The 18,538-nt window shown below is 39.8% G+C and overlaps 1 protein-coding gene across 1 annotated transcript in view; it reads left to right on the top strand.

The window, feature by feature from the left end:
* The window catches only part of hpse2 (heparanase 2), a 47,162-nt gene that overhangs the window by 12,219 nt on the left and 16,405 nt on the right, over positions 1–18,538 (top strand). Inside the window, exons 4-6 of the mRNA XM_063875183.1 lie at positions 13,301–13,474; positions 14,443–14,614; positions 17,803–17,850. Coding sequence (XP_063731253.1) covers positions 13,301–13,474; positions 14,443–14,614; positions 17,803–17,850 — 394 coding nt within the window. The remainder of the gene's footprint in view (positions 1–13,300; positions 13,475–14,442; positions 14,615–17,802; positions 17,851–18,538) is intronic.

The following is an 18,538-nucleotide window of genomic DNA, read 5'->3' as shown; positions in this document are numbered from 1 at the left end:
TGAGAGGGAACAAAGTTAGATTAGGAAAGAGGGAGGGGGTGGAAGGAGTGAGAAATTAAATAACAGCAACAGATGGGAAAATATGAGGGTGTGAATAGAGCAAAGAAAGAACTAAATAAAAGAAGAATCAAATATTTTTTCCTGAAATGAAGCCAACACATTTTTTTTTCTTCCCCTGAACCAACCTTTTAACCCCCTTAGCCAGCTCTGGCAGTTCTGACCCGAGAACCCAGCCGACACCTGTGGTGTAAAAATCCTTCGGGGTTGAGCAGAGCTGTTAGTGCTCAGGGTTCAGTAGCTTCACTTTTGTTAGAGTTCCCAACAGCCCCGGAGCACAAATAATATCTTCAGAGCTCGCTTAAGAAAACATCTTTAATAAAAAGGGTGTTTCCAAATTCTTTTCACAAGCCGTTTTAAAATTTGCATCAAATTCGGGTTACCTCTGACATTAACAGATGGAAAACAGAAAAGTGCATGTTTCATATTTATTTCCTATTTCTATACGTGACAGACTCTAGTTTCAATGTGATTGGTGTATTTATATTTATAGATGATGAACATATTCTCATTGAATTGATATCAAATCTTACATTTGGTTTTCTTTAAAGAAACCTTTTTAGACGACTTTAACATTCTCTATATTAACAAAGAAAAAAACATGGTAATTCAGACAACATGTCCGTCCTTGAGGGGCTTGCGAAACAGACTAAAGCTCTACCTGCTCCAGAGGCAAGGCTCCTGGCTGTGAATGACCTCTGACCCTGACATGAAACGAGAACATGTATGTGCCTTAGAGGGATTTGTGAAGAAGCTACTTCCTTATTATTCGGTGTGTGGTGTCTATAGGGCTCTGAAAACTCTCCCAAACTGAAGGTGGAAAATAATGTTGTTAAACAAAAATGGTCTTAATGGTGCCATGGTACCTTGTGTCTTCTTCAGCAAAGTTGCATTTAAGCTCAAATGAAGAGCAACAACATTTTCTCAAGATGTCTTGAACCCTTTGACCGAGACTCTTTTTAAATAAATCTATTCAGAGGTTTTCAAGTATGTGCCAGAAGCAGGGTCGCACAGAAGTTCTACATTTACTGAATGCTGCTGCTCATAATGATGTGTTGCTTCATCAAATAACTCCTGATCAATATGCATTATTCAGTCTTGCAAAATTACCATTTGGCAGATTGCAAATTGAACAAATTGTCACATTTGTTTTCTCAGATTCCTGTCTTGCAACATGCTTATGCAACATCATGCACAACTACAGGGGCAGCACATAGCTTACTGGTGAGAAAAGCTGCAGAAGTGTCTCACATATTGAACAGGGGACTCTTATTACCTTTGGGGTTTATTAAAAGGTGTTCAGTTCATTGTCTTTCTCACCCACAACATCAAACCCCTTAAGCATCTGCATAAAAACCCAGATATCCTGTTTCCTTTTGGAAACTTCAACCCTACAGGTGCCCAGCCACCTTCCAAAACAATGATTCAGTGCAGACTCTGTCAAGCAAACAGCCAAATAACAAACAACCCTGGTATCCAAACAACATAATCCAGAGTTCCAGGAAACAGCTGAAATGTAAAGTCTTAAAAGGGAACTGACCTCATGGCAGAAAGGTCTCCTTGAAATGTTTTGCTTTTCTGTTTGTTATGAAAGATAGTGATTACTGAACAGCTTTATGTTGTAATGGATTATAGTGCGGCTTTTTTTATTTTACACTTGTTTGAGTCAGATGAAAACATGTTGTAAACTCAAGTGAGAGAAGCATGATGGGCTTTGTTTGTCTGTAAATCCATCAAAGTACGCGAGAAACTTGTCCACATCTTGAAGCCAGTTTGGGCTTGGTGTTGGGAAGGTAACCTACTTTTACGGAGACCAACAACAGATAGCGGTTTGGCTACATCTGAAGATCAGTCACCTCCGAGAAGTTTATTGGCTCATTAGAGGGGTAATGGAGGCCTAATGTTAGATGTGTGATCAAATTGTTTTCGTTCTCATTTGCCAAAGTTTCTCTTTGTTTCAGTTTTGTTAATTGGCTTAAGTATCCAGTAATTGGTGCCTTGGGTTTTTATTTGGAGGTTTTATTAGATGTCGGTTGATGTATGGTTGCAAGATGACAGGGAAAATATGTTAACTATTTTATGGACTTTCGTCACTCAGACAGTGCAACCCTTATACCACATATTAATTTAACTCTTCATGGTAGCTGTTTACATGTCATAAAGGGGAAAAAGGATGGAAGAAATATATATATAACTGGACTAGAATCACGGCTGGGTCTCATGCACTGAGGCACTTTACCCATTATAGCTGGTTGCCCTCCAAGCCCCTTGACTCTGAAGCTCTGATGTGCGGGACGCAGCGGCATGTTATTGAAGGTATTTTATGAGTCCATAAGTGTGTAATGAAATTTGCCTCGGTCAGAAGATTGAAGCACGGAAAGGGAAAGTGGAATTGAATTTTCTGTGGTATTTTCCTTAGACCTGCATTCCCTTAGGGAGCGTACAGGACTGCTCTCGATGCCCCAGGCAAGAGGAGGCCAAGTGAAACCTTTCCCTGAGGTTTTGAACCATTGCTTTGAATGGCAGCAGCCGACACCTCTAAGCAGGAGCAGATGTTTGGCCTGGACTGGTCCTTTTCCCTGGCAGAGTAGTTAGCCCTTGGTTGGGTGCAGCCAGCATGCCCCACTCGCTACGCTAATAGCCTGGCTCTACATCACTTGTTCTCTCCTTGGTGAACTCCACTGCCTCTAAATCCTTCACTGTAGGTCCAGAACAGACACGTGGACTGAGCCAAGCGTAGCAGATCTCTAGATTCACACCAACACAAACCTCTCAACACTAAAGTGATGCTGCAGGTGATTCAGTTGTTATGCTGGACATTTAATAGATTCATCAGAACTGTCTTCCCACTGCTACCATTGTAAACCCGAGTCTAAACTAAGAGATGTTTTGCAGCAGCCCACACTGGCAGAAACGTTGAATTGCCATTCTTCTCCATTAGAAAATACAGATATTATTTTGTATTGTGTAAGTTATCATAGGAGAGTAAGAGTGAATCAAGAAAGTAATACCATTTTGTTATGCCAAGAATGAGATAAGTGCCGTCTCCTCAATGATATCCCTACACATTAATTAAAAGTATATAGACTGACAGAAAGCATTTTTTACATAAAAATGCTGAATTATCCTCTGAATAATTCATATTTTTTGTTTATGTTGTGCACTAACAGATAAAAGCTGTCTCCTGTGTTTAACAGCGTTCAAGAGTACCGGTAGTCAAGATATTACAGGACGTTCTGCCTTTTCATCTTCATAGACCTCAGCTGAGGTTCTTATCCTCCCAACATGAAACATTTTTTAAATCCTCCAGATGTAACATAACATCTTACTCTTACCAGATGTGTACCAGTTTCTCTGTACTGATTTAGTAGCCTTTAAAAGGTATCTTATTATTTAAACTGGCTCCTTCATACATTTTCCTTGTAGCAGCATTTGTTTGTTCTCCTTTACAAACCTACCTGCCTTTTTTAAAGGTGTTGAATGTTGCTTCTAGTGTGAGGATTGTTCAGATAGCTAATTGTTGTGCTGCATTTTCAGCAAAGTTAAGTTATATTTTGGTATCATATCGCCCTCAGAACAGGTTTGAAATATATAAAGGTATAGAGTATCTAACCTCCCTGAATGCAGATAGACCATAATCATAACATTAATCATGGATTTAGTTTTTGTCATTTGTATTCTTTAAACTAATCTATGGCAGAGACTATGATCACATTGGTGTAGTTTAGCATAAAAGCACTATATATGTTGTTGGTCAGATATTTAAAGAACTACAATGTTCTTTACTTGTAAATGTTTTTTTTATAATGTAATATACAAAATCATCTACAGTTTGCAAATTAAAATAATGAAACAAAAACTACTTAAAATGTTTATTTGGATGTTTGATCTTTCAACAACAATTTGACAGACAAGTGATTTTTTATGTTCCCTACAGAGGGTGTAAATTATTTTTTTGTAAAACTCAAAACAATACTCTTTGGTATTGCTTTCAAAGCTAGTAGCATTTCCTGTACTTGTTTTTATTTTTATTTTAAGAACCCCCACAAGTGTTAAAGCAGAACATTTTGCAAAATCTAACAGACTAACTGACCAAAACACAATAGATGGGATCGCAAGATCTCAACTGCTTGGAAATGTCTGCTAACGTGTCTTAGTGTAATGGAAATCACAAATGGTGGGACCTTCTTTTTTAAAATATGGAAATCAGCTCAGATTCTCATATTGCAGCTTTAAGGGCTCCACAAACAGGATCAGGGAAACTCTGCAGACTGATCAGGAGACAGCATTGAGACTTTGGGAGATATTAGTTCATGTGAATGATTGAAAATAGTCCCATTTTCATTCTGCATAAACATCTGGCAGGGATATCCATCACAGTGCTGGGATGAATCCCAGTAATGTCCTAACGACCTGCCGCTGAAACTGAAATGGCATTTTTAAAAAAGTCATGAGTTATGGGAAGAGGCTAACTGAGACAGGTGCCCCCTGTAGTGTTCGTCCTACTGGTCAATCTGGAAAGGGTTGATCCGATGATATGCTTCTGTTTTTTGAATTATTTGCAGTTCTATAGCACAAAATCATTATATTCCACAGTCATAAAGTATTAGCATCACTTAAAATAAAGGTTCACTTTATTTAAGCCTTGAAAAATGTGTTTGATCACCCTGAAACTTTGCTCAATGAGTGGCTTTGCATTGTAAGTTTAAGCTTTTATACAACACTTAGGTTACAAATTAGTTATACATTGAGAAAGTAAAATATGAAAGTCGGGCTATTTTACATGTTTATGGGCCGCGTATAAAAAAATCCTTTGCTTAAATTATTGGCAGATTTGTGATAACATTTGTACATGTCTTTTTACAGATTAAATATGAAATTATTAAACAAATAATGTAACTTTATTATGCACTCAATTGTATTTAATAAGGTTTATTATCAATAATTAAATTTAAACTACAAAATACCTTGTTTAATCGGTGTGGTCAATACATAGTAGCATTTTTTGAACATTATTTTACTTTTCCCAGCATCTGATATTATAAATGTAATTACTTTCAAATAACTGATTGTAATTCTGTAACTGTTTAATCTGGCTGTGCTCTTTTAAGCTGAGGACAGAACCTGCAGTTAAATGAAGCATAAGTAATGTGTGTGGATATAGTTTGGGAGTGGAAGATGATTGCTGTGATTATGGTGATTATTCTTGCAGTGAAAGGGAGTCTGGGGTACCGTGTGTTTGCTTTGCTGCCCTGCTTGGGATCTGGTCTTCATAACCCTCATCCATCACACGGCCTGGGATCAAAGATACACTTGTGAGCTGGGAATGTAGCAGATGTCCTAAATACCTCATAAACAAATGTTTTGTTTGCCAGTCTTAGGATTTCTTAACATGATCAATTTCATGGTGTTAAAAAAGGCATCAGTTATGGCTCGAGTGGGTAAATAATTTTGGATTCTTATCCTGTCTTTTGTTCTTTAATTCCTTGGTCATAATTAATCAATTCGATCAAGGAATTAAATGCTCTGTTGGCTTTCGCAGGACACTAATAAGTCCTAATAATAGCCGTGTTCCTTTTTCGCATCATAATGTTCATTTAGGACGAACAGTTTGGTAGGGAAGACTGAAAAAAAGGGTGATCAGTGTGACCACGTTTTCATAAAAAAATGTGCATCATTCTGCAGGTTTATTGTGAGTGGATAATTTTAAAAAAACTTAGTGGTGTTTGCTTCTCCAATGTAACCTACCCAAGCTTTGACAACTGAATTTTCTTCCTGTGGATGAATACTGAGTGATCTGCACACAGCCTAAGCAGGTGTCTCGTGGGAAGGACTACAGACATTGTTTTAAATCCAAACTCTTTGATGGTTCAGGGGCAGTGAAGCCCTGGGCTACTCTCCCTGTTGTTTCACTCCTGCCTGCCCACAGGAGTCTTGTTTCTCTGCAATTACAGAGCAATAAGAGCTCAATTACAGCATCAGGAGAGGTGTGTGAAGAGATGGCTCACTGGATAGGGGTGGAGGCTTTCAAACCACCCTCTTTGGAGGTGACAGTGTTAGTAATCTCTGGTAGTAAAAATGTCAGGAGTGGCTCTTGCTTCCCTATCTTTAACATCTTTAAAACAGCAAAGTCCCACTCATTGCATTTTAGTGATCAAAAGACATCATTTTTTAAATCCTATCTGCTGGACTTCAAGACTTTTATGACTCACATGTACTTAACGAAAATGTAAAGGCTTTTCTGTGGTGACAGTGAACCGAAGAACTAAAGATATGGACGGTAGGAAACAAAACTCTGTAGGACTGAAAGGAAACTGGAGAGATAGTGATCATACTTTTTCGGTTCTTCTAATGAGCTCTCTAACATCAGAGCAATGTATCATCATAACATAGTGATTAAGATTCAAGCAGCATTAAGATTGGTAAGTTTAAGGCTTAATGGTGTAGTTCTTATTCTCAACACCTCTGCTAACAATATATCCTGTATGTAGTGGTCTTAAAGCTACAGTCACACAAATTGGATTAGATTCTGTCTCTGCACTACTTCTCGCACAGCTGACAATCAAGCATGTTCACCGGGCTGCCCACTAAGAGGCTTGAATGTTCAATGGGCGTCTTCTTTTGAATAATAAAATGACATGACAGCAACTTTTAGTATGACGCCTTGTAGGGATATCGCCAACACAATGAAATAAGCCTCTTTACTGTCTAGCCCCAGCTCGTTATGCCTTGTAGTAACACGTGTTTCTCCTAAGGCGATAGTGAGTCACCATAGGGGGATTTGATAGTTATGTATTGAAGTAAAGTCTAAGAGGCTGAAACGACTCACTACATCACCTCATACTCCCCGGCAAACAAAAATGATTTTGCCTAACTGAAAGCGTTTAGAAGCTCAAGGAGACTGACTATCGGTTGTCAGTTTGAAATTGATCCAGTGCAAACCCAGAACCGGGGGTCTATACTTGGGTACCGCCCTGACACCCATCTGGCCAGCAAACTTTCTCTTGCTATCAGTTTTATCCAGCGCTCCACCACCACGCTTTGACTCCCGGCATTGGAGTTTAGGCACTGTGATTTTGGAATAGCTGCGGCCGCTAACAACTTTCCACAAGACAAACAAGCGGGTGGCTAGGCATTACTCATTGCTCCTTAAATGTCCCTCTCCTTTGGAGGTGTTTGGTTGTGGTTTGTAGGTGGCTGCACAATGCAAACAAAGACAGGGGACATGGTGATGTTTCTCTCCTTGGGATACTTCCACACACCTTGTTTTTTTTTTTACAAGCCAAACACAGTGAGATCATTAGTATCTAAAAAGCGTACTTTTCTCATTAGGGACTGATAGACAGCATCCATTGCCAAACAGATGTGAAAGACACTCACATCCCATACACATTTCCCTCACACCCTGTTCCCCTAACAAGTGGTTTGAGTTACATGGCCCAAAGCCAATGAAAGGCAGTTGATGTTATTTTGTCCACTTCTCTGTCTTTGATTTGTTGTCTACGGAAGTTTGTTGCAAGGCTCTCTCTCTCTCTCTCTCGCTCTCTCTCTCTCTCTCTCTCTCTCTCTCTGTCTCTCCCTCTCTCCCTCTCTCTCTTTCTCTCTCTCTCTCTGTCTCTCCCTCTCTCCCTCTATCTCTCTCTTTATCTCTGTCTCTCTCTCTCTCTCTCAACCACACACACACACACACAGCAGAATAGAGTGGATGTACTTTACATAGAGAACAGTGTATGTTAACATACCTCTCATCTTACTCACCAGCTCGCTCTGCATCTCCTTACACTGGTGCACAGAGGAGGGCCACACACAAGTCTAGTCACAGCAAATTCACAGATTGAGATAATCTCTCTCTCACACTCTTGTTTCCACACACGCATGTGCGCACACACACATATCGGTCCCCCTCTCCTAACCGAATTGAAAGCAGGTGCCCGCCACATATCTTGCATTCTTCCAAAAAACTCAAAAGTGGTTTGACCTGAATGGTTGCGCTGGAGTGTAGCCATACTGTATGTAAGAAGAGTCTATGTGGACGTGTGTGTGTGTGTGTGTGTGTGTGTGTGTGTGTGGGTAAACATGGATGCTTTGGGTTCTGTGCAACATGCTGGTCGAGTAGCGGAGAGACACAAAGTATTGGAACCACATTTCTCCCTCTGCGCAACCCTAAAATGCAGTGTCAAGTTAGCGTCAGGATAACTCGCAGATACACCATGCTAACATAGCACACCACCGCATTTAATAGCTTTCGATACAGCGACCGTAACAGTATACTGGTCTGGATTTATAACACACTGCATTGAAAGCAGTTCTTAAACTTTTGACAATCTTATAAAAAGTTGAAATGTCAGACTTGATATGACCTTGCTTCAGTCACAGTGTGTTTTCTGCAGCCACAGAGGATCTGGTTAGTGGAGGACCTCTGCCAATGAGAAACAGAAGGGAGAGAGTTGCTATAGAAGACTCCGTGGAGCTTGAGAGATTGTAGCCATGATGAAGGAGCTGATGATGAGCGTGCCACACTTTGGTTTTCTCGAGCATTTTAGCAGTTTACTTCTACATTTTTCATGACTGCTGATGCATATTGTCTGCAATTGCATGTTTGCACATGGCGTGTGTTAAGTAAATGTGAAAATACTCTTCAAACCATCTGGTAAAGACCTTTAATACTGTCATCAGCAATTGTTCACAGCACGTGGAAAACCATCTGATAGATGGACAGTCTAAGAGTAGCCGTCTCCACCATGCTCTTGTGTGTGTGTGTTTGTGTGTGTGTGTGTGTGTGTGTGTGTGTGTGTGTGTGTGTGTGTGTGTGTGTGTGTGTGTGTGTGTGTGTGTGTGTGTGTGTGTGTGTGTGTGTGTGAGTGTTATTTCCCATCTTAGTCTGACGTAATGTGAGTTGTTACAGCAGACATAAAAAATGACAGGCCTCTATGCTCTCACATATGGGAACAGCGTTTTTGCCTCACTTTCGATGCTTATTATCCACAAAAAATGAAAAAAATGTTTTTTTTAATCCAAACACATTTTCTCTGATATTATGAATGTTGAGGTATTTTTTTTCTTTGAACATGTTCATAAGAATGTAAACCCTAACAATGCATTTTAAGACCTCTGGAAGCTTGAGCGCAACATGTGCATCTTCAGATATGGAAAAACACATTGTATCCATAAACAGGAAAAAAGGCTCAGAATTAATTTCTCTAAACAGTCTTCTGCCCTGTCTGCACATGTCTCTTGAGGATTCGGATTTGATTTGGCTTTTAAAGCGAGCCAGAACTCAGCTCAAGTCTCAAACTTGCATGTGTGTGTGTTTGTGTGTATGAGTGTGTGCGTCTGTACTTCATTTTTTCTAGTCAGACTTTGATGGGACTAAACATTCAAATGGTCATTTGCTATGGAAGTACAGTAAGCTGTGTCCGGCAGCACGTCATTATATTATATATTTAATGAAACCAGACACAGAAATCAGTTTTTTGCTCCCTATTTCATTTCCAAGGCCAAATTGATGTGTAATATATTAACATTTCTTTATGAGATTTCGATGACTTTCAGTTTGAAAAGCTGTTTTCTTTTTATCTGAAGACTTTCCTTATGACCCAGGAGCTGATCACATTTGAAAGACTGCATCAGGAAAGAGAGTCATATAAAAATACACCTGTCTTGTCTGCGGACAGTAACTCGATAAAGGTGCAGAGCAGAGAAAAGTGTTATTTCATTGCAAACTGGGTGTCTTGTTCATGTGGGTGGTATACTGTATAAAGCAGCCGACACTGTTTGTGTTGAGTGCATACAGGCCAATCGTACATAGAGCTATGTGTACCTCAGTGTTTGAGGGAATATGCAGAGCTGCAGAAATGAGGCATAGCGCTGACTGATTCTGCCGGCTGCCCTGCTTCACAGAACTGGCTTTTCTATCAGATAGACAGCTTGACAATATCCAGACCCCACTCTTTCCGCTACACACAAACACACAAAGGCACGCCAACACAGGCACATACACACACATGCCTGCTCACACTGTTTTCTGGGTTTGTTCTGCTTGTTTCCAACTGGACTGTTTGCAAGATAAAAGAGAAGTTTGTAGTGAGTACAGTCTGACCTCTTAAACATGCTTTCATTGTTTAATGAATTGAATTGAGACTTGAATTAAAAAAATATTACAACACAAGACACATCTTTCTTACAAAAAAATCAGCGAGTGAATAATGATGTTGACTTAGAGAAATGAATCAATGTCATTGGGATGATCTCCATATCTTATTGTCTTGATAGTTTTAACAGAAGTGAATGCAATTCAATGTAGGCTTGATTGATCGTCTATGACTGTGTTTTCAAAACAGTAGATCATTTATATTGTTCCCATTTGGGAGAGTTATTTTCCAATAAAAATAAGTGCTGCTATTTCACTCTATATTTCACTATTTGCCCCAATATTTCATTAAATCTTGCTACATATCATTTTTCTTCATTTACAGACCTGAAAGTAACAGCTCACACACACACAGACACACACACACACACACACACAAACGGTTTGTGTGCATGTGCATACACACAGATTCACGGTGTCTTGGAAATGTCATTACTTTCATCTGACTGAGATTACAGATTTGTAGCTTCAGGGCCTCGCGAGTGTCTGCATAGGAGCACTTTCATGTTTGGCCTTAGTGATCTGCAGATTTCCTAACAGCAGGAGGGTGAATTTACCCAGCATCCCTTTCTCTTTGGAAGAAAACATATGATGACCCTCTCTTTCCAGGCTATAAGTGAGAGCTTGGCTACGTTGGCCAGTAATACTATACTCACTCCTCGGGCTAAAAGCTGTTTTCGGTGTGTGCAACCGAAACAGAAACTCGCTGACTGAGGATTAACTATCCTTAAAAGGATAGACCGTTCCCAGGGAATTTGACTATTGTTTGTCCTGTTTACCCTGAATAAGAAAAAACTCTTGTCTAGCTGTAGCTTAGCTAAAGTATTTAACTGCCCATCTGAATAATAGGGATAGCCATAAGTGACATCTTCAAATGCCCAACCCAAAGATATTTAATTTACAAATATATTATGACAGGGAGAAACAGCAAATTCTGCTATTGGAGAAGTTGCATCCTGAGGATATGATTTTTAAAAAGTGTTATATATGTAGATCAATCAACTAGTCATTTCAGCTCCATGTACTATGATGAGCTCAGGTTTTATATCCATGTATTTGTTTGAAATTAGAAGATAAATCATATATTTAACGGCCAGCCCCCCCCCCCTTTCAGCATTGCAGTTTGATATTTCATTTTTATACCTTTTTATCGCTATGAGTTTGTCTGCCGCTGGTTAAGAAGGATCACCAGTAAGTTTCCCCAGGGACCGAACTGACACATAAACACCTGGACATTAATTTATGTGTACATGTGCTCTTAGGCCTGCCAACAGAGAAACAATATTTTTAGCAGCTTTAGGTCAAATTATTTCTTTATGATGTGTGCGGGGCTGCTAGCTGTGCTAGCCTTCTGATCAGATCTCAGGTGAGGAAAAGCCTGGAATCACTCATCCTGACAGCCACATCTGGCGCTGCTTTCTCTGTACTGTTGCCCTCAACTTTGCTGCAAACAGACACCACTCTGGTGTAACCACAGAGAAAAGGAGTTATGATAATAGCAGTTATGATAATAACTTTATTGGTGCTTATTAATAAGATGGAGAACAGACAGTTTACTCAGGAGATACACTCCCAAAGAGCACTTTGTGTAATAAAACCATTGTAACTGCTAGCATTGCTTTTTGTTTTCAGGCTTTGTCCGGCCCTTGCTGGAAAGCGAATGAATGCCAGGTGCAACATGCATTCTTTCTGTTCTCCCTATTTGCTCTGTGGATTATTCATAACCACTGCTCTATTGGAATAAAGGCTTACAGTAAATGCTGAATATAAAAGAATACATTTGCACAAGGTGTGACTTAATAAGCATTGTTTCATGTTCCAATGTATTTTGACTCTGTCTTAAAACCAGACGTTTCCCTTTCAGATATTAAACATTAGAGTACCTTGTACCGCTCACATGGTCGTAACAGCACCATATGTATCCAGAAGACCTCACATGCACCCTAGTCGGCCCGTCTTAATTCCAGTTTGGACAAAGCAAACAGTTGGCAAGCTCATTTGGTGCCAAACACACAGTTGAGGGCAAATTCTAGCCAGAACCAGACTTGCACACACACTTCATCTGTTTCCTGTTGAACCTAGGAAGTTAGGGTCAGACATAGAGGTAATTTATACGTTAATGGAAGGACTCCAAGCAGATAACATTTCAATACAAGAGCCTGGGGTTCTCGGAGAAGCCTGCAGTCGTACATTAACATATAAACAAACTCTTTTGGCACTTTCACCACATACCAGCATCTGTGGTAGGGCGCTCTATCCTTTACTGCACAGTGAGAATAACGTGATGTGATAGAGACAGCAGACATTAACGTGAGTGAGTGGTCAGTTGCAGAGGAACTGAATGATCCTGTGCTCGCAGCTTTGAGGAGCACTACACCGCAGGAGTCCATGATGGGAAAATCGTTTTTTCTGGATTCTCACTGAATGTTGCTGAATACCAGACTCTGCTGTCATGTGCATAACATACAAATGCAAACACAAAGTTCAATACCTGGCACACGACAAATGTTTGATAAATAAATGCCGGCGGAGTCTTGTAGTTTATCCAAAATACTGAACACTTCTGAGAAATCGAATCTTCTTGAACTAATTGTATACCTTACAATTTACTGAGGTTGAATAATTTAGAAGAAGCCACTCTTTTTAAAAAGGGTCACAAGAGAAAGAGCTTGTTTGTTTAAATGGACAAACCCAATGTTGTTTGAATAAACTTATTTTTTCATTGAATTACAAGTTGTTTACTGTTTCTCAGTATTGAAATCTCTTTAGTGCTTCATAACACACAAAATTCATCCTATTGTACATTGACTTTTAGCCAGACACGTTGCGTGATGACAAAATTGTTTCTTTTGACATTAACCATTTTTGTTCTGGTAAAGTAGCATCACAATCACAGTAAAAAACACTTTGAGTGCAGTTTGTACTCGATATTGCAATCTGCATGTTATCATATGTTTATATTCTCTTTATAGCTGCAAAAAATCCTACAACACAAAGTACATCCATGAGTTGCACATCGTCCCTATTGTGTTCATGTGATACCAGATGTGTAAAAAGAGTCAAAGTTACAACTGCTTTGTGGGTTTCTCCCAGCCAGGTCTTTAGACAAACTGTACAACTTTGCCGACTGTGCTGGTCTGCACCTGATCCTGGGGCTCAACGCGCTGCACAGAAACCCAGACAACTCCTGGAACACCTCCTCCACCCTGAGCCTCCTAAAGTACGGCGCTGGCAAAAAGTACAACATCTCCTGGGAGCTTGGCAACGGTCAGTACACATACACACCACATGCTGCATACTAAATAACATGATGAGCTACAGTCCGCACTCTGTTTTGAACTTTTAATGTTGGATTAGTCCAATACATGTCCAAAGTACATGTATAAAGTCCAGAGCAAAGAGAAGGCAGTTATACGTTTATTTATTAAAGATATACTGGCTTTTCCAGCTTCGAAAGAGAACAAATTGAGATGGCGAGCTGTAAGTGAGTGTAGAGCAGGTTAAGGGTTAATTTGGGGATCAAAGGAACTGCAAGCTCTCATGTCATCCTAACCATCTGTGTTCCTGGGGAGCTGCAGTGCACACAAAGCCTTGTGTTTCCCTGCTGCACATCACATCAGAATTTATTTCATTTCATCTGCAATAAAGCCCACAATAGCAACTTTTATTTTACACTGAGCCTTAAAGTACCATTGAAAATCCGTTGATTGAACCGTTTGAGGGTTTAAGTGAGGACTTTGACTGTAGCAGAAACAGAGTAAAAGTAGCCAGACAGGGCAGACGCAGAGCAAATTCGGAGTGGTTGAATGAAGTTAATCCTCTTAAAATTGGCCAATAATATTCCCATCAAAGATTTCCGGAACACAGCACAGACCTATTGAAAAATATATTTTACAGCTCAAACAAAACCTGGTCAAGATAATAACAATTATCTTGCTTAAATATCCTGTACAATTTTAGTTTTCCTCTATTTGGGGAAACTATGTCCCTCCCATCTTCATTTTCCTGAATCTGCTAGGCCACCCTGTGTGCTTGGACCATCCGTCTCACATTCAGTCCATCTGTCTCTATTACTGCGAATTGCCCAATTACCCGTTTTTTCTACTGGATGTTTGGTACTCTCTAGGAAAGCAAGATCAGACTACAACAACACAAAATGTTCACCTTGACCTCCTCACTGTTGCTTTTGTAAACTCTGTCTCTCTGGCTCAGTGTACTGCATCTCTTCTTCCCAGAGCCGAACGCGTACCGCAGCATGGTGGGTCGAGCGGTCAACAGCACGCAGTTGGCTCAGGACTACACCAAGCTGCGGACCCTGCTGCAGTCCGTGCGCTACTACCACCGAGCTCACCTCTATGGCCCCAATGCAGGTCGACCCCGGAAGAACGCCATCCTGCTGCTGGATGGGTGAGTGTCAACATTTAAAACATTGATTGGAAATGATTCCTGTCCTTGTAAGGCTATCCGGCAGGGAAACAAAGGGGTAAGGTAGTGGAATATATGCTGCAGGGGATCGTGACTCTTACTGAGCTTTACTGTGTTTAAAGCACTCACACACACACACACACACACACACACACACACACACACACACACACACACACACACACACACACACACACACACACACACACACATTGCAGAAGTGTTTATGGATTTCCACTCAGCAGGTTTCAGCGTCTCAGCTCCAGCTATACCATGTCAACCTAAATAAAGTGTCATCTGATTGATAACGTGACCGCACAACGTCCCACCTGCTGGTTTAACCCATAAGCTCCACCAGCTTTGGTCTGACTCTAATAGCTTATCCAACAGCTCTCCCTCTATTCCTGAGACTACAACATTGTAGTTTGTATTTTTACTGCAAAAAGGCAGCTTTGTAATACTTTACTGTTTACCCTTTTCAAATGCAAACTTCGTTTTCATTATTTATGAATAATTCCTGGATTGAACTGAATTTATGTTATTTAAAAATAGTGAAGTAGTTAGAGGAGGTTATGAGGAGGGTCTTTATTGTACAAGTTTTCCAGGCATTTGAGGGCTTAATCCTGTCAACCAAGAAAAACAATACACACATCTTTCAATAGCCATTTGCAAGATAAAATCATCATATGAGTTGGCAAGCTATAAGTATAAAAACCTGGATTATGGGACATAGTATAACACACTTTTAAATCAGACAGCCCAGTATTGATAGGAAATAAACTAAAGAGTGACAGAAAAAGGTTACCTCTATGTAACACAAGCTCTTGCTCTTGTGTGATCATATCAACTCAAACACAACCCTCAGATTCACTGAATATCAGACACTGAAAACATGTATGCCGAATCCTTTTGGATGTTACTGCCTGTCTTAGTTTGTTAAAACACCTTTAAGACAGAAAAGAAAAACTCTCTCAGTTCTTTTGACCAAATAGATGACAGCAGCTCACAAACATATTCATCACTTCCAAAAAAGTTAAGCCTCTCTGAGCTTTTGTGTCTGTTGAAATGGAAACAAACTTGACTAAAATGGATGCACCAGTGGCCCTGTACAACAAACAGATTGAAAATAAAACATCGACAGATACACACAGTTCTGTCACTGTTGGATGCTCCAAATAAAGCGAGACCTTATAAAGAGATGTTTTCGTGACCCTGAAATGGAAAATTGCTTCTATTATCAAGAATATTAAACTTGAGTGTGGAATTTGAAAGTGGTAACATCTAACTTTATCCCCCAATAAAATACTTATGAGCAATACATAAATGCTTGATAAACAGTTTATAACAAACTATTGGTGAGAAAATATAAGCAGATTTTTTTTCAAGGTTTCTTTGAGGCATCCGTGCCTTGATTAAAGTGAAAGAGTTGAAAGGGGGGAGACAGGGGAGGACACGCTGCTAATGGTCCCAATCTGGATTCGAATCAGGGTCCTTCACACGACTGCATAAGTGTTTTTTTTTTGTTATGTGTTTGTCAACAATTATAACTCATCATGTTGGCAACCATAAGTAGGAGCTTGTAACAGATACTGAAGGAAAATGTGTGTTGTAATTATATAAAATATGTTTTATGTAAACGTGTCTTGTTTATAGTCTTTATAAATCCTATAGGGGGCATAACCAAACAACTTCACTAAATGAACTATAGATGTGGGTGCATCTAGATATCTTTTTCTCTTTATAATAATGAATTCAGTTGAAATGCTGCTATTTACTTTATGGTTTTTGAGTGGAAAGGTCAGAGTTGTTGACCATCAACATTGGTGCAGGTTGGCTGAAAGAAAGCTATAATCAATGCTAATACTTGTCGGTCATCAAATATAAAAACATTTCCAGGGGTAATAAGTCAATTTAAAATGACGGAGGTGCAAGATACAGCTCTCTGACCTTAACTGACATTGTTAAACACAGTAAATTGAGAAACAGCATCTCGTGAAGCCAAGTAGAGTCTATGAAATTAAGCTGATCCCGGCTAAAAAGGTTTGTGTGCAGAAACAGGAACAGTTAAATGTCTCTGTATATCTCAGCCTGGATCTGTCTCCAGCTCCTCTCTGCATCCACACACATTTTGACAGGTAGTTGGAAGACAGTGGAGAGAGAATAATTTGATACGGTTCTCCCTCCTCTAGGTACTCGAGCTACTTACATCACAGGATCAGTACCGCTGTTTATCTCACGGTGCTGACAGATCAAATTTACTCAGAAATAAAAGGTGTGTGTTTGTACTGATTAACAAGGAGTGGGCCCATAGGAAAAAGAAGAGATGTATTGAGAAGCTAAGAGGGAGTGAGTGGATGAAGAAGTGATGGATGAAGTATCTGTAGGTCACTGGTGACACATTTAACCACGGAGTGATCCTCGTGTGTTTGACACCGTTACGAGGGGTTGGCTCTTGTGTTTGACAGCCCAACTACTCTGCTGCTCTCAGGAAATAAGATGAATTAGACACTGAGCTGCTCAACAGTCCAAATACCAGAGCTGGACAGACTAAACAAGCTGAAGGGGTGAAAGTTTAGAGACACACATTAAAGCCAAGCTGTTACCCCCAAATATGGAGAGATTTGGGTCAGGTAGACAAGGAAACACACACAGATGCAGAAGCTCAGGAGGAGGAAGGCAGATGAGTCACTGTGTATGTGCTGAGTTGTTGTTTGTGTGCAGGAGTTTGTAATGAACAGAATCAAAGCAAACTGTACAGGCTGCGGAAACAGCTCAAGAAAACACTTCACTTGGTGTTTACTGGGCTTCAAATGGAAATATTTCTATGTTTGCAGTTTGACCATCTTAATTCAGTTCTTATTTCACCTCTAGAATATATAAATGTCTTCGCTAAATCTAACCAACCCTACGAAATATCCCTGTAGATATCAACCAAGAGTAAAGTTATTTTGCTCTTGGAAAACTGTTTGTCTTGTCAAACATGTTGTCCAATATGCTGTGGTAAAATGTATTGCACCCTGCATGCCTGTCTGAAACTGTCTTTAGCACTATATTCCCTATATGTTCCCGTGAATTAGCAGTTCCGTTGCAGGTTAAAATGTTATAATAACTGTGAAAATGACACCCAGTTTGTAAAAACGTGAAGATAACTCTGTTTTTCTGACTTTCAGGTTCATGAAGAATGAGGGCTCTGCTGTAGATGCAGTAACGTGGCAACAGTAGGTATTTTACCCTTTTTTTCTATTTTATTATTTTATCCATAGATTACCCCCGAATCCATGTGCATTCTTCTTAAACCGCAGACTACTTACTTAACAAACCATAAATCTAACTGCACCATGTTTTGTATAATAATCACCCAATTGCACAGTAGTAGTAGTACTCTAAGCCTGTTACTGAGAGAGACTGGTGCATAATGTGGATGAATGGCTATAAAGTGTAAATGGAACAACAGGAAAAGTGACTTCAGAGAGAGTGTGAGAGTGTGTGTTTGTGTTTTAAATTAATAACACCTGTAATTTGTCTATTGCACATCCTGCAGGAATGCTTGGAGACGTATCAATGGTTATTTCATCCCATGTTTCATCAGTATTTCTAACACACACGTGTTACATTTAAAAGACACACCCTCTGTAAGCTCAGACAAACCCTGTGCGACTGAGTGAACGGCCATTAAGGTGAAGGTCAGGTCTAATTAGGAGAAGTTAGAAGAAACGGAAGGAGGCAGGGCTGTCAGTAAGGCTTAGAAAAACACCACCCACACTGTTAAAATCAAACCATATGCTCTGGCTCATTCCCTCTGTCAATTAGCCCGTTTTACACTGGAGATCCAGATTCCTGTTTAACCAGCCTTCCTGACGGCAACTCTGACCTCTACAAAAAAAGCCAAACGTATAAAAGTAGAGA

The sequence above is a fragment of the Eleginops maclovinus genome, chromosome 22 (assembly GCF_036324505.1).
Source record: "Eleginops maclovinus isolate JMC-PN-2008 ecotype Puerto Natales chromosome 22, JC_Emac_rtc_rv5, whole genome shotgun sequence".
Classification (NCBI taxonomy): domain Eukaryota; kingdom Metazoa; phylum Chordata; class Actinopteri; order Perciformes; family Eleginopidae; genus Eleginops; species Eleginops maclovinus.
The sequence above is the reverse complement of the archived record's forward strand: the minus strand, read 5'-3'. Positions and strand labels throughout refer to the sequence as shown.